This window comes from Daphnia pulicaria, chromosome 1 (genome assembly GCF_021234035.1).
Source record: "Daphnia pulicaria isolate SC F1-1A chromosome 1, SC_F0-13Bv2, whole genome shotgun sequence".
Lineage (NCBI taxonomy): Eukaryota > Metazoa > Arthropoda > Branchiopoda > Diplostraca > Daphniidae > Daphnia > Daphnia pulicaria.
In genome coordinates, this window is record NC_060913.1 from 15,771,387 (window position 1) to 15,785,951 (window position 14,565).

The 14,565-nt window shown below is 41.7% G+C and overlaps 3 protein-coding genes across 3 annotated transcripts; 2 read left to right on the plus strand and 1 right to left on the minus strand.

Moving 5' to 3' along the window:
- Positions 1-35: 35 nt before the first annotated feature.
- On the minus strand, positions 36-762 carry LOC124329725 (probable 28S ribosomal protein S16, mitochondrial). The gene is made up of 3 exons (XM_046788663.1): positions 576-762; positions 292-444; positions 36-227 (listed from the first exon to the last, which is right to left on the minus strand). The coding sequence occupies exons 1-3, from the start codon at positions 675-677 to the stop codon at positions 87-89; spliced, it is 396 nt and encodes a 131-aa protein (XP_046644619.1). The 5' UTR covers positions 678-762; the 3' UTR covers positions 36-86.
- Positions 710-2,332, plus strand: LOC124329693 (serine/threonine-protein phosphatase 6 catalytic subunit-like). Its single transcript, XM_046788661.1, has 5 exons — positions 710-891; positions 1,203-1,298; positions 1,360-1,567; positions 1,630-1,709; positions 1,800-2,332. Exons 1-5 carry the CDS (start codon positions 820-822, stop codon positions 2,256-2,258), a joined length of 915 nt encoding a protein of 304 aa, XP_046644617.1. The 5' UTR covers positions 710-819; the 3' UTR covers positions 2,259-2,332.
- A 581-nt stretch (positions 2,333-2,913) lies between these two features.
- LOC124329619 lies at positions 2,914-9,484 on the plus strand. The gene is made up of 8 exons (XM_046788656.1): positions 2,914-3,518; positions 4,754-5,212; positions 5,324-6,147; positions 6,250-6,469; positions 6,567-7,325; positions 7,399-7,852; positions 7,921-8,627; positions 8,692-9,484. The coding sequence occupies exons 1-8, from the start codon at positions 3,006-3,008 to the stop codon at positions 9,100-9,102; spliced, it is 4,347 nt and encodes a 1,448-aa protein (XP_046644612.1). The 5' UTR covers positions 2,914-3,005; the 3' UTR covers positions 9,103-9,484.
- The last annotated feature ends 5,081 nt before the right edge of the window (positions 9,485-14,565 follow it).

Here is a 14,565-nt window from a genome sequence, read left to right on the forward strand (position 1 = left end):
AAAAATTTATGATTTCCTACATACCAGTAAACAAATTACTTTAACAAAATGATTTATTCTGACTATATAATGAAAAATACAGCAAACTAAATTTTGGGATTGTCAAGAGGAGGTGCAATTCCTTTGATAGGCTGTAATTTTCTTTCTCTAGGTGGTTCTCGTCTGTTCTTCCAAGACTGAATCAGAGTTTGAGGATGGTTAGGCAAAAATCCAGAGAGACCAAGGAGCTATAGAATAGTTTAATTAGTATTTAAATTGAAGATCAATATATCTAGCGTTTAAAAATTGCACCTGTGCAACAGGATTACTCATCCCCGCTCCTTGAGCAAGCCAGTATTGAACTCTTTCAAAATTAACAGCGACTAGTTTTTCATTTTGGCTGTTGGGCATGGCATCATAACTGCCAACCTGTTCAATTACTGGACCGTCAAAATTGTCCCTCGTCTATAAATTCAAGAGAAACCAAACCGCGACAGTTTAGACGTGCCATCCAATGATTTCTTACATAGTATTTATAGTTTCTTTTTCAACGTAATGGATATTTTCATATGTGAGATGTAACATTTTCGTTTTACCTTTTGAACGACGATGTGGTAAAAAGGTCGATTAGTGCATCCATGTTTATTTAAGCGAATAACTTTGCCGATTTTTGTAAATGTGGGAATAGCAGACGCCATGATGAAACTGAAAAATAGGAGCGACAACTAACGACGAGTTTCGACAGTTCTTAGTGGACGTCAAATGTTTGGCCTAGAAGAAAGTCGACTCGAAATTATAAGAAAAGTTCTCTCCAATTAATTGGTTCTGTCACGAAGAAAAATGGTGGCAGATGTAGACAGATGGATAGATATAGCCCGCGAATGTAAATACCTACCTGAAAATGAAATGAAGGTGAGTTGACAGATAACATGCTGACAGTTTTTAATAGTGCTTCAATCACTTCAATTAAGGACGTGAAATCCGTGACACAACTTCTATATTACGTCTTTTCTCCTACCAATCGACACCTTACATAAGAAATTTTGTCATGGTTTTGTCGTCAGTATTTCAAAACCATTTATATGCAATAAAACTTGTGAAACACTTTAAAATGTGATTTCACTTACATTTGGTTGTTCCAATGCCAGGACTTTAAGCTGTCATTATCAATATGGCTCATGTCAAGAAACTATTCTTTAATCATCTTTTCTTCTTATCTTCAGAAACTTTGTGAATTGGTTTGTGACTTGTTGCTGGAAGAATCAAATGTACACTATGTTTCAACTCCAGTTACTGTCTGTGGAGATATTCATGGCCAGGTATTTTTTTAAATGTTTCAATTTATATGGATAAATCCTTTGTAAGTAATTATTTCTGTAGTTTTATGACCTGGAAGAGCTCTTCCGAACTGGTGGACAAGTACCAGACACAAACTATGTTTTCCTTGGGGATTTTGTTGACCGGGGATACTATAGTTTGGAAACCCTCACACGGTTGCTTACATTAAAAGCCAAATACCCGGATAGGATCACACTATTGAGAGGAAACCATGAATCCAGACAAATCACTCAAGTCTATGGCTTTTATGGTACCACAAATTATTTTTGAGACTCATTTCACCTTTATTTGATTGCTAACATTTGACTCTAGATGAATGTCAGAACAAATATGGAAATGCAAACGCATGGAGATATTGTTGCCAGTTATTTGATTTACTCACTGTTGCTGCGGTAAATAGCCCAGTTTGGTGCAATCTTTTATTAATATTAATTGGCTTATTTTTCTATCATTATTTTTTTCTATTGGCTTCTTCATTATAGTTAATTGATGGTGAAGTGTTGTGCGTGCATGGCGGCCTTTCCCCTTCTATTCGGACGCTTGATCAGATCCGCACAATCGAAAGAAATCAGGAGATTCCGCACAAAGGAGCGTTTTGTGACCTAGTGTGGTCTGATCCTGAGGATGTGGAAACTTGGACAATTAGCCCTCGAGGTGCCGGCTGGCTTTTCGGCTCTCGAGTCACCCATGAGTTTATGCATCTCAACGGATTAGAGCTGATTTGTCGTGCTCACCAATTGGTTCATGAAGGCTACAAATTCATGTTCGACGACAAGCTGGTGACAGTTTGGTCAGCGCCAAACTACTGCTACCGCTGTGGTAACGTGGCTGGTATCTTGGCGTTGAACGAAGACAAGTCTCGTAAGCCTAAACTATTCAACGCTGTTCCCGACAGTGAGCGTGTTATCCCACCATACACAACGACGCCCTACTTCCTGTGAGTTTTAAAAACATAGCCCGAAATTTCTCCAACTGCTCTGCATTCTTTGATAATAAATAAACACATGTAAAATCAGTTCAATCCTCCTTAAAGTCAATAAATGCTGTTTTGCTGCTGTCCTATTGTGTCTGGCACATTGAGAGACGACAAAAAAGTTTCCTTTAATTTTGTACAAAATTTCATTTTTTTCTCGCCAGTCAAAATTGAAAAGATTTCCCAACTTAAAATTTACCAAGTCAGTAAAAAGGTTGCTAGATGGCGTTGGAGTAGCTATATTTGTCAATTCAAAAAATGTGATCCGCCCACTCCGGGAATTTATTACTTCATTTTTTGTTTTTTTCCTTACAAAAAGATTGTGATTGTGAGACGACTTTTACCATTGTTTGATAAGAGAGCACTGTTGTTACACATAAAAAAAAAAAAAAAAACTGCTAAACAATCGGACGAATCGAGATCGCCTGGGGCAGTAAATCCTCCTTGAAAGAGATCGCCCCCTCTCCCTCCCATTTTTCACCTTTCTTCTCTCTCATTTTTCACCTCGGCATGGCTGGAGGCTATTTTACTTTAGTCCTCACGAGTCGACGCCAGCAGCTTCTCGCCAAGAGAGTGTGTCAGTCTAGCGAAACAATTCTTCGAGTGCTGTTGTTCTCTGAAGACAATCCAGTCAAGTTTAGGCCTGTTCCAGTTCCTGTGAAATGTGTATTCTGAAGGTGTTTTGAGTTGGCTTTTTTCATTATAAAACTACCTGATGGCTTCCTGTCCACTTGCCATCCAGCTGAAGCTGGAGGATCAAATCCCATTTGTGGATGCTGAAGGTTCGTGTGATGGAAGTATCAGCAGTGTGGGCACAGGTAGCATTTTGGGACACTCCACCACCAGTGAAGAATACCTGGACAAGAATGAAAGTCAAGAGAGACTTTGGAAGTTTCATCAGGGCCATCAAGATTCATCAATGGGCGATCATCACAGTTTGAATAATATTCTAGACACTGTTTCGTCATCCCAAACCAGGCTGACAGATCTGGATTATTCTTCAGTGGACCAGCTTGATGGGCCACACTTGAACAACTCCCATGAATCTATCAAGATCGATTCCCTTCTAGAGAAAACTGTCATTGATGATGAACCAGTGCAAGACGAATGCAAGACCCCATCCAAAAATGTCACAAAACTGGCTAGACCCAGCACACTCATCCTGGAGAAGGACGTTAAAGGGGGATTTGTTTCTTTGACATCTGCATATGCCTCCCTGAGTGAACAGGTAAATATAATCTGCCTATGTATACAACCTCAAAAGTAATCTATCTTGTCAGGAAGTTGTGGTTTCATGCTTTTCACACACAGAAGCTGCTGGAGGATAAACACAAGGGGAAAAAGTTTCCGCCTTATACGGTTCGGCGCATTTGAAAAATAGAAGGGGAGAAACGTCGTATTGGGTTGCCGTGGAAAATTTTCCCAGTCAAGACACGCGCCTCGTTGTTTGTGTGTGTCGAGCATACAGATTCAAGTAGTATACAACCAAAATAAAAACGGGGTGGGTGGCGTGTTTGTTTGCGTAGGAGACACGCTTCCTTTTGCAGTCAAGCCAATCATCCGCCCTTGTCTCTTTTCTTTTTCGAGTGGTGTTAAAATCAAAATAAAACCGGTTTGTTCATGAGCCCTTCTTCTCTTTCTCAAACAGCCTCCAGTCAGCCGACAGGAAATGGGCAGTATTGTCCATTTTTAGACGTTCGAGTTAGATCATCACACATTCCTTCCTCCCCGGCGTTCACTAACAAACACACGATAGACCAGGCTGTTTCCCAGCTGATAAACAAACTTAACCGGGAGGGAGTTATATACACTCTCGACTGCAGCTCAAGTATGTGTGTGTAGAAATTCACGCTCTGATTCATCGTTCCAACATCCGGCTGAACTTTGTTCCAGATTTAGTTCCAGGAAAAATAAAACACAATTGGTTTCATTGAGTGCGAGATCCTACCTCAAAAAATAATACACAGTCGTTTCATGGCACACTTGAGAGAAATCGGCCAATTAAGATTAACCAGTTGCATTAAAGAGAAGGAAAAAAAAACACAATCTAAACAGGTCTAACCAGAGGCACTTGATTGTGCTTATTTTCGATCTTGGTGTGTTGATTTTCATTTGGCCCTAATCAACGAAACGTCTCGCAGACGATCAAATACCCACATGCATTCTATTTAATGTCGGAGTTGGCTTAAGGCCAATTTGAGTAAAGAAAAAAATGACGAACACCTCACGATTTTTCTCGTAATCACGCATTCATTTCCATAACGGGGAATATCGTTTTTGCTGTAACTTTTATTTTTTTTTGCTTCATCCCACCGACCGTGCAGCATTCTTTAAATAATAGAAAACACTGCGCCAAGCCTATACGCACTCCCATATTTGGACAGTGTTGTATAAGTAGAAAAAGAGAGGAGAAAATACCTCGTGTTTATGAGATGATAACTCGTTTTCTCTCCATTCTTGTAGATGAGCGATAACTACGAGTCCATCTATAACAGCAGCGTCGGTTACGGCTGCAATGGTCAGCTGAGCCCGTCGAAATCCATTCATTCGACCGTTTCCAGTCCATCAACGCAACCCCATCACTATATTTCATCGTACCGAGTAGCACGAACATCGTTATCACGGCGGACGGGCTCCAAAGTTGCGGCAGCGGTGACTTCAGCCTCGTCGTCATCTTCATCGTCGACCTTGGATCGAGTCGGAGTCGACCCTTGTCATCGGCTACAAATGATACTGAAACAACGCTATCAACAGCTCTGTGACAGCTTGCCGGCTGTGTCGTGGTGTCCGGATTTCCATCCACCCGTCCGACAAATGATATTCAGTCTGGCCCGTGATTCCTCATGGGAGAAAGGCACGGCGACCCCTCAAAGACCTAATCTACGCCGGATTCCCCTTCATGGCATCTTTGCTGAGGACCGCGTAGGGAATTCCACCCATATTTTTTTTATTTGTTTCATTCGAAAGTTATTTGAACAAGGGTTAATGCTCTTTTTTGTCCCCCCCCTTTTTTTTCATTTGATATCTTTCTAGAGATCTGATAGGCCGAAATCTGGTGGGCAGAGGCTCCTAATTATGGGTGAGACGGGGTACGGAAAAACGACTTTGTTGCTCCGGCTACTGAACGATTGGAGCACGCAAGATCCAGCCTTGGGCTACTTGGCACGATTCAAGCTAGTCTATTTCCTTTCTTGTCGTGACTTGTCTAGCCAGCGTGTCAATCTATTTGGTTCGCCAACTAAAGAGGAGGCCGAATTAGCCGCTGGTTTAGCACCCGATACGGAGAATCAAACGCTCTTCCTCTTGGATGGATTAGATGAGCTCAACAATTGGCCTGAAGAGATGAAAGACTTGCTTGAAGGGCGCCTTTATCCGGCCAGCACAGTCTTAGCCACTTCCCGTCCGGTGCCCTCTGCTGTTTCCCATCCGGCCTTTCACAAGCGCATCATCATTCACGGCTTTGAATTGGTCCATGTTGAGAGTTTTATCCGCTCGTTTTTCGCCACGCCGCACGACCTCGAGCGTGACCAACCGCCCGCAATGATGGATCTTCTCCAGGCGCGTCCTCGTCTCATGAAATTGGCATCCAACCCGCTCATGTGCTTCCTGCTTTGCCTTGTCTTCCAAGAGGAAGGTGGCAGACTGCCGGAATCGGCCGCTGAGCTCTTTGGTATTCTCATGCGCTTTGTCATGCTGCGCTCCCTGCGCCAACAGACTCAACAAGGTCACATGACCACACAGCAGCGCAAAATTCTCCTGGACTTTGGTCGGTTGGCGTTGCAAGGAATCAAGGAGAACCGTTACCTCTATACGGATGCAGAGATCAAAACCGCTTGCCAAACACTCGACATTGTCAAGTAATAATATTTGATTTTGATGCGTATTATAAACCTGTTCTGTTCCTCCCGCCCCAAATTAATTGCAGTGATAACTTTTTCTGGTTGCGTGTGTCACAACAGATGGGGATTCTTGATCAAAGGCATCAACGTCAACGCCAAGGGGCAAAAGCGGATCTTTTATCAGCCAATCCATTCCGCCTGGAGTGAATACGCTGCCGCATTGTATCTGGCCTCAGTCTCGCATTACGCCAATATTATTCAAAGAGAAGTCTACAGCTTGCCCCTGGATGCCGAGCCCTGTTTGACAACAAGTGCCGGGATCTACCGCAGCTCTCTGCAGGTAAAACTTTCACGACGGTTCTTTTTATGTATTATTTATTATCATTTTTGTTCCCCCATAACCGAAAATATTAATTTTGTTTTGCCTTTTCTCATAGGTGTTGTTTTTCCTGTGCAGCGTCCTGTCGAAAAAGGCTTATCTGCTGTACAACATCCTGTCGCCATTAGAATTTCCCTGTGTGACTTTATTGAGTTTTCTGCAAACAGCCGGTCGGAGCAATGTTAACGTGGCCGCCCTCTGTAAACTCGTCCAGGGTCATGCATCAGTTACAACATCAGCCGAGAGCCAACTGCAAAGTTGGTCTGCTCTGGTTGACCACCCAGAATGTCTGCTGCACTCGATGGCCATTCGCTACGATGGACTCGTCGACGGATCCGCCCTTTCCTCGCTGGTTGACGTAGTCGGACGCAACTCGACGCTTCACACGCTCAAAATTTCAGCTGTAATCGGTCAAGGTCTGGAGGCAACTGATTTGGCCCAAGTGGCCCGCCAACTGGGTCCGATGATGAGCAAACCAAAGTTACAGACCTTGGAATTGGCCATTTCGTCCGTTGATGAGGACGTGCCCATTGCCGACGCACTCCAACCTCTCGTCGATGCCCTTTGCTCCTCCATCGGCAACACGGCCGTCTCTAAACTTGTCCTAGATATGGAATTAAGTGCCGGACAAGTGACGCAGCTGGGCGAAGCTATACCTTCAAGCAGTGTTCGCTCTTTACATCTTTTACACTTATCGTGCGCCTGGAATGGCCTCCAGGCGCTTACCTCCTTAATTAACAACCCTGGCGGTAGCGTAACTGGACTCGATTTAAGCGGCTGCTGGGCGGCCACGTCTTCAACCAGTCAATCTATTCAGGTTACTAACGAGGAAATTACCAAGCGAAGTTGGCATATTTTCATTTGCTTATTTCTCCATCATTTTCTTCTAGGTGGTAGTTGATTCGCCGACAGCCTGCGGGACTTTGTCCGGTAGCAGCACCTGCTCGACCGGGTCTCCGGCAGCAACTCCAACACCGGACCCGTTAAATCACCACTCGCCCCGTCCGACCAAGCAGCAGCAACAACAGCAGCAATTCCTTTCGCTACCTAGAAGGCCTACGCGTGGATCGCGCAGTTACAGCAGTCTCACTCGAGCAGGCCAGCAAAATACTCAACAAGGATTGTCTTCCTCGTCCAATTATCTGTCACGAACGGACGAAAAGCGACGATCCGATTCAATGCTCTTCCAGAAAGTATTGCTTCCATTACCGGCTTGCGATCGTTCGTCTCACCTCCAGTGCGGTTTCCACCTGCTGTTTGATGCTCTGAGACAACCATCGTGCCGACTAACGCAGCTCAATCTCAGCAAGTCTTCCATAAGTGTTTCCGACGCCATGTGTTTAGGTATTTTCCATTTTTATGGCGATTTGAAGTTATCGTAGAAATCTATCAATTTATTCTCTTTTTTATAGGCGAAAGTTTGCGGAAAAATCGTGTCCTGATTTCTCTCCGACTGGAGGGCCTCTCCAGTTTGAAGGAAGTTCTTCCCGTTTGTTTATCGCTGGCCGAAAACAAGGCTCTCCAGCTTCTCGACGTCAGTTCTAACCATGTGCTGGTGAACGACTCCGCTTTTCAGCTCATTTGCCGCGCCCTGGGTCGTAATTGTAGTCTCCAGTCGCTGAGAATGTGCGGATGGACTTTCTGTCTCGAAGAAGAAGACACTTTCAAAACGCTGTCTGATGCCGTTCAAACATGTCGCCTGCGAGAACTGGCTCTTTCCTCATCGCTGATCCGCATCCCGTTTCAAGACAAACGCAGTCGACTGTCTTCTGCTTTACTTGGTCCGGTCATGCTTGACGAATTGGTGGCTCTAATGTCGCAAGAAGGGTTCGATCAAATCCGTTCCGACTGGCTGGCCTTCCTAAAACTGGATAATTGCCGACTGGAATTGAATAGCAAATTGACGTTGCGTGGCGCCCACTTAGTTTTTTTCACGAGCGGTTTCCAGCGACTAAGCGAAGTCAATCTAGCGCTGGATGTCTCCCATGCCACTGAACCCTTGAGAGACAAAGCTTCGCTGGCATTTTTCCAGTCTTTATCGCAGTCCTGCTCTCAGCTAAGAACTTTAGTGCTGAATAATTGGAGGTTCCAATGGAGCAAACCGGACAAGGTTCTCAAGGTAAAATCGTTAAAGCAAATCACTTGTGTTATCTGGTCTAATATGCACACTTTTTTCCTTCCAGGGTATTGCCAAAAGCTTGAAGAACATGTCATTGAGCTGCATCAGTTTAGATGGATTGACTGTCCAATCAGATCAACCATCTTCAATTGCCGAGATGTCATTCGCTCTCGTACTCATTTCGACTTTGAACAACCTGACTCAGTTGTCACTCAATGGCTGGCGATTGAGCAACGAAGATGCCTTTGATTTGGGCAAAGCGATTCGTGAAAAGCTGTCGAGTAACGTCCTGGAACTATCGCTTAAGAACGTGCCTTCACAGACGAACCGATTGGTGGTCAAGGTGGCGGAAGAGTCCGGAAGAGTGACCGCCAACCGCGGTAGCAGCGGCTGCCTGTACCGATTCAAGAAGACGGGTCGAGCCCCAAGTTTCCTCAACAAGATGATGCTAATCACATCCTCTTGGAAAGAATGATGAATTGCAATCCTGAGTCTTAGTGTGATTCTCAAACTGTGATCGTTTGTTTGTTCCCTAAACACAAACCAGATAGTTCGATCTTTACTTTAAATGTTTTTGCATCCCACCCAAGTGGCGCGTTTGTTTCTTCCCGCCACGAGATTTTCTTACTGTTTTCACACGTCCCGTGTTGCCATTAATCACATGACCTTATGTATCGTTGCCTTATTGACACACTATCTCACTTGTTTGCCCTTCTCCCTTTCTGCCACTAGATCCTGTACTTTTTTTTACAAACCACTTTTTGTTACAGACCTGCACTTTTCCCTAGCAATAGGTTTGAATAGTATCACACAATATTTTCATTGGATGTTCAATATATTGACATATTGCAACCATATTTCCCGTTTATCATTTCATATTTATGCATATATTATCTTTTGAACTAGCACTTATCAGTATTTACTGGGTCATCGTGTTGCGTCATTAATATGTCGCAGTGACCCATTAAAGGGTATTGCCCCAATTTACTGGTCAAATCAGGTTTTGAAATTGTCTCACGATGAAGTTCATAGACGATGTGCGGTGAATTCATTTTAAGAAGAGAAAATTGGACCCTGGTTATTGAGAGCTTTCAACGGATCGGAGATACGGTTTAATTAATGGCAAGTTTCAATAAATATATCATTACCGCGTGAATACAAACTTACCTATCAGATAAGCGGCCCAACATTGCCGTTAAAAACCGTCGAATTTAGGGCTCTTGATATTTCAGGCTAAACTGACATCATTTTTGGACATCTGAATGTCTGATCATGGGTATGGAGAGCAGTATGGAGAGATTGCAGAAGCTTATTATTTGGTTACGTGATCGTTACAGTCTCTCAGGGGGCTTCACATGTCTAATGTAATGTAACGTTAAAGTTTGAACCCACGAAAGGAATTATTTTTCTTAGAAATAAAATGTTTCGTTGTGCCCTTCATTTTTTAATAAAGAAAAACAACAATAAAAAGGAAATATTTGCATGAGTTAACGAGTAGTTTTCCTCATTTTTGTTTGTTATGAAAAAGTTTTGAAAAAGGTGCTGAAAAGCAACGCCATCTATATCTTCATGTCAGAGCCATAGATGATGGTAGAACCACTTATATGGAAAGGCCTTCCATTGCTTTTCCCCCTGGAAGTGTTTTGGCCATACCTTAGTTGCAGAGCCACAGCGGGTGTGTTGGGAAACACACAATTTCAACACAAAATTTTTTTTCCAGTACCAAAATCAACAAAGTTTCAGTAGATGGCCGCTGTTGGCGCTGACAATAAGGTATAAATCAATACTTAAGCTCATTTTTCCACTTTCGATTCGCGATATTGGCTGCAACTTTGGGAAAAATTTCCGAGAGGAAAATTTAACAGGTAGTGGTTCTACCATACATCTATAGGGGAGACTGGAGTATGCCGGGACACCGGGTCAAGAGGGACAGTAGGAGGGAAAATAGAAGATTTTAATAAAATTCAAAACATTTTTAGTATGAGCTTTAGATACATGCCAAATTAGATGGCATGTATCTAAATAACATACTAAAAATGTCCCCGGCCGAAACCCGCGGCATAGCCGGAGGGTAAATGGTGACAAAAAAAACTTTTTTTGTCAGCATTTCCCCTTTCTTTGTTTCCCGCCATACCCTCGGGGTATGCCGCTGGTAGGGACACGCTGAGCTACATTTCTCGTAGGTGAGCCAATAATTGATGTCTATCAAATACCTCCTTAAACCCGTGAATAATATTACAAATAAAAATCAGAAAAATAAAGAAGAGTTCTTTATCTTTCTGATGAAAAAACCCGATGGCTCTACGATAAACATAAGTATTTTTAAAAAATTCCCGGGCGAGACACCGTAGGGCCTATCTCGCGCGGGTTAAAACACCCCAATTGGCAGGGGGTGAGCCAATATTTGTGGTGGGTACTGTAGTCTAGTTAGCGTAAGAAAAAGAGGGGAAGTTTTGCAATATTCATGAAACCTACAGTCCCCTCACAAAGTTTGGAAACACGGCGAGTGTTTCCGCGCTTCTAACAAGGCGGCTTACGGGCCAAAGTGTCTCCCTTTTTTTCGCGATAACTCACGTTTGAGTTATCGCAAAGCAAATTTAAAAAAAAAATCATCTTGGTGAGGAAAGAATGTCCTTTCACCATGATTTTTTTCAGATTTTAGTAAATTGAAGTTTATCCCCAAAGTGCTAGACATAAAGTTTGGAAACATCGGCGCGCTCGCCATATGTTTCCACGCTAAAGTGTATGCTAGTTAAAAAATTATAAAAAATTGAAATTTATCAATTTTTACTTGAAACTTGCACCAACGGTAGACGACATAGTCGTCTACATTTGGACAAAGTTTTAAATTTTTTTAATGAAAAGCTGATTTTTTCCGATTATTGGACGACTATTGCCTGTCCACCAGCTTGAACTATTTCAGATGTCAGTGATTCACGATTAAAACACACATCAGATGCAGTCAAGAACATAGAATTTTTGGTGAGTAACTGTTTAAGTGCAAAACCTTTACCGATTACATGTAGACGAGAAGTAGTATCGCATCCTGAAATTGCGTGGGAAAACAGCAATCGTTCACAGACACTTTCCCCAAAACAATTTTTGATAGATATAATGTTCCAGCACTTGTTCGGTTTGTTGTTTTTTCCTTTGTTAACTAAATGCAATTTAAATTTATGGGACTGTGCATGAAATAGTAATAGAATTAATAAATCGGCGTCTTCACCAATAACAGAGGTATCATGATGCGTAGAATAGTCTATGGCCGTTCGTACAATTAGTAAATCTGCATCTCTTTTGGCTTTAAGGAAACGAAATTTCCGTTTTCCAAAAATTAAACCAGAACAGTAATAAACTTCTGTTTGTTTTTTTGGTTAGACAAGAATTCTTATTTTTTACTTGTTAAATGCAATTTTTCTGTGAAATGTACTTCTTTTCCTTCAATCCGTGTTCTTCTAGTGTGTGTTGCGTCTTTTGTGGTTCTTCATATCCATAAAAACTACGGTTGCTTCTGGGTAGTTAATAGATAAATATGACGAGTACTTAATAAAAATCTGTTCAAATGTTTCTCCTTTCTGCCACTACACCCGATGCAAAAGAGCTCCACGATCAAGAACAAATTTAATACCAATTCCTTTCCAAACTAAAAAAAGATACATCTAAGATACTTAAAAATAATAAAGAGATATACAATATGCCTTCCTGCATCTCTGATGCTACTGAACCTTGAACTGGAGGCACCCCTACTTAACAAGGAGCATAAACTTTACCGGATGATATGGCTCCACAAAAACACAAGTAAAACCAAAAATTGAAACAGTTCGGCTTTTTTAACTTAAAAATTAATTTTTATTTTTAAATTTATACTTTTCTTCCTTAGCTGGCCTACCTCAAGTGTACTATTTTGGGCCTTATGGCAAAAAGAACAACGCAATGGCCAAGGAGCTAATGGGCCCCAGTTTGGAAGACCTTTTTGACTTGTGTGGTCGGAAGTTTACCTTGAAAACAGTCTTTTTGATTGCCTTACAGTTGAAAAAGAATCTAAATCTTTTATGTTCCAATGTCCCGAACTGAAAAAGTCATCTCTTTTTAAAATAACAGATCAATAGAGTAAAGATGGTGCACAGTCACAATCTCATCCACTGTTATGTCAGATCAGGAAACCTTCTTGTCGGCCGGAGTGAAAATAACAAGGAAAAAATGATCCACATAATCGGTAAAAATCAACCGAATAAAGTTGATCTGACAAACCCACAACTTAATCAATTTCACACAGATTTTGGTCTCGCAAAGAAGTATTTTGATGATGTCACCAGAGACAAAATGCCTGAACAACAAAGTGAAATGGGCACAGCTTTGTCTGTTGCTTCTCCTTCCGTCGCTTTGTCTCCTCAAGTGGTTGTCCCTGATGAAAATCCACTGGCTGACGACGAAGTTGACGGGGTTTTGGCATCCATGGATTTGGAATTCATTACTCGTCCGTCTTCCCTACCTGTTTCCTTTCTAAATTCCTGGACCATTTCTGAACGTCAGAGGATCGAAGAGAGGAGACGATCCAATATGCTTTGATATGAAAAAAATGAAGAGCAACAGACAATAGTAAGTGCTAGTAAGTTATTTACTGTTTATTTTTTCTATATTGGTTTTTCTTTCAGTGCTCAAGCAAGTTTGAAGAGATTTGTGTGGAATAAGGCATTAGCCAAAAAGGAGCTGGCCTCAACTCTCCAAAATGTGTTAAGATGAGGAGGAATATACAGAGACAATAAGCATGTAAAAAATGTGTACCACTTGTATTATTCTTTTTACTTTGTCTAGGATGTTAAAGTTAGTCGTTCGTCCAAAGCTATAACGGCAAACATCATCAAAAAGACAACGAAGCAGGAGGAGGAATTAAAAGAAGCAGTCTTGGCAGAATTGTTACAAATTGCATCTGACCAACTGAGAAATTCATTGGAGATCGTTAAGAAGATTTTTAATATGAAGATAGCATTAGGTCAACCACACAAGACTCCATTGGGAAAAGTAGCTATTCTCGAAAAAAGAATTGCAAGTGTTGGTGAAAACCCATAAAAATGGTTTAGAAATGCTGATGTATATCAGTTAGATGAATTGGAAGAAAATCGCTGTGGATGTTTTCTCCAACCGTGCTGGCTTTGATGGAGATTTTCTTCGTCGATGGTGGCAGTGCCACCTCAACCCCAATTTTTTGAGGGGGGCGCTGTCAGAAAAAAAGAACAAAATTTGCTTAAAGCACTAACAAATGACTGCAATCCTGCTAATATAAATTTTAAAGCAATTGCAACGCAAATATTGAAAAAACGCAAGCTACGACATCGCCATCCTTTTCAATTGGAACAGTACTACCAGAGGAAGACGGAGGACTTTTTGGTTGACAACAATATTTATTCTGAACCTACCCACGACTTGAAAATGCTTCCAAAGCAGGGAAATCAATTTGTATATTTTTTACATCTTATTAATGGAATTATTAATGGAATAATTTATTTAATTTTTTAGTTATTTAAAATTTTGAATTTAATTTTTTCGAAAAAACGTGGCATTCTCAGCCACTTCCGGCAGAAACAGTTGCGGATTACAGTAAGAATTCTTACCCTCATAAATTACCGCTATCTATACTTTGCCTGAATCATCCTTTACTTTGTTTCTTATAGCACCCCCCCCCCCCCCCCCCCAGAAATCAATTTTGCCCCAGATTCGTCGATTTTAAAAGTCTCTTTACCGTGTTATTCATTTCATTATGAGTCATGAGCATTGCCCGCGAGTTAACGAATATGAAGATTTCTCAATTTTCCCGACAGTCAAAATCTTGAGTAACTTTACCCAAGGCCTTTAGCGACGGCACTGACGCCACACATTTAGCCCGCTCCCTAGCAGTTTATATTCTGATTGTAAATTTAGTATTTAGCTCGTTCTACGA